Raw genomic sequence first — 1,679 nt, 5'->3', positions numbered from 1 at the left:
TAATTTACAGTTCTTTGTAAAGTTTGTGAATTCATTAAGAAAATGCATGAACCATCTTATTTCCTTCCTCTAATTCTCCAGTAGGATTATCCTTCTTGCGTTTTAATGTAATTTATTCAGTATAGCATCCACAACTTTATTGGGATTGATTATGTCATCACAATGGATGAAATCTGTTTAGATGAGTACTATTCATACGTGAGTGAAAGTACACATAAGCATCGAATTCTTATGGAATTGAAATCAGACACATCATTGATATGTTCATAACGAAAACCATTATGGTGATATTAACATATATTCGGAATCCTGTTTTAACAGTTAACATTGTGGCAATCGTGATTCTAGCCCGGGGGAAGTGTGGTCTCTCTGAATGCATCACTTACTATCTCTTAGCCATGGCAGCAGCTGATCTCGCTGTGACGGTGACTGATGTGCTTATGCATCGTTTAAATCACATGTATTTTCCAGTTTCTTTCTTGCTGCTAACCCCTGTTTGCTCACTCAGACATGCTCTGTCCAATGTGTCAATTGATTGTTCAGTGTGGTTTACTGTTGCGTTTACATTTGATCGATGTGCAGCTATTTGCTATTCAAATTTTAAGCAGAAATACTGTCGAAAGAGAACAGTAACTGTGATTCTATCAGTCATTTTCATGGGAAGTTGTTTGCGTAGCATTCCTATATTCTTTTTATACCAGCCAGTGATTGTGATCAACAATATTCCCTGGTTCTGCACTGGAAAACCAGATTACGCGACTTCATTTTTCTGGAAGGCATATGAATGCATCGAAAGTATTGTTAACCCTTTATTACCGATATGTATGATATTAGTCTTTAATGTGTTAACCATTAAGCATATTATTGCAACAAGTAAAGTACGCAAGGCACTGCGAAGTACAAGCAAGAATCATAATGATCCAGAGATGGAGAATCGGCGAAATTCCATGATTTTGTTGTTCGCTCTATCAGCCAACTTCATACTGTTATGGATGACAACTGTTGTGCACTCAATGACGTGGCAACTGGTAAATTGTCAATATCAAAGCAAATATTTTGAGGGACGCGTTTACATTGTTCAGCAGGTTGGAGTTAAGCTGCAATTACTCAGTTCATCAACAAACACATGCATTTATGGAATAACACAAAAGAAATTCCGAGCAGAGCTGAAGCACGGTATAACATTCCTAATTACGCTGAATGGAAAATGCATTAAAAACTAATGACATTAATGCATTTTGAGTTTAGCATTGCCCTCTGATTAAAATTTCTGCAAGGAACCTTCTTTCAGTTGTTACTGAAAATCATTTGAAAAACAAGTTTGTGAACCAGCATTTTTTTGAAAATAAAGTGAGTATAGAATAACACAATGTCATAACCAATGCAAACAAACAATTATGTGGTGCACATTAATGAAACAATAGACCTGAACAAGTCATCATCACTGTGCATCGATGGATTCTGTGGGAAAATCTCTTTGCAAAACTTCAAAACAGAAGGTATCATGGAAGGAAAGACTTAGTTCCCACAGACAATTATTAATTATAATTGGAACATCTATATGACGCTTTTAGCGAAGATATTTGTATGATGTTGAAATTTGTAATCTGTCAAGTTCAGACAAAAATGCACGTATGCATCAGTTTAGCAGCAATGAGAGAAACAAAATGTTTATAAAT

General features: G+C 35.6%; 1 protein-coding gene across 1 annotated transcript; it reads left to right on the top strand.

Moving 5' to 3' along the window:
• The first annotated feature begins 281 nt into the window (after positions 1–281).
• LOC140492440 (probable G-protein coupled receptor 139) lies at positions 282–1,223 on the top strand. Its single transcript, XM_072591329.1, has one exon. The coding sequence runs from the start codon at positions 282–284 to the stop codon at positions 1,221–1,223; it is 942 nt and encodes a 313-aa protein (XP_072447430.1).
• Positions 1,224–1,679: the final 456 nt, after the last annotated feature.

This window comes from Chiloscyllium punctatum, chromosome 21 (assembly GCF_047496795.1).
Source record: "Chiloscyllium punctatum isolate Juve2018m chromosome 21, sChiPun1.3, whole genome shotgun sequence".
NCBI lineage: Eukaryota > Metazoa > Chordata > Chondrichthyes > Orectolobiformes > Hemiscylliidae > Chiloscyllium > Chiloscyllium punctatum.
This window is presented reverse-complemented; position numbering and strand designations above follow the sequence as displayed.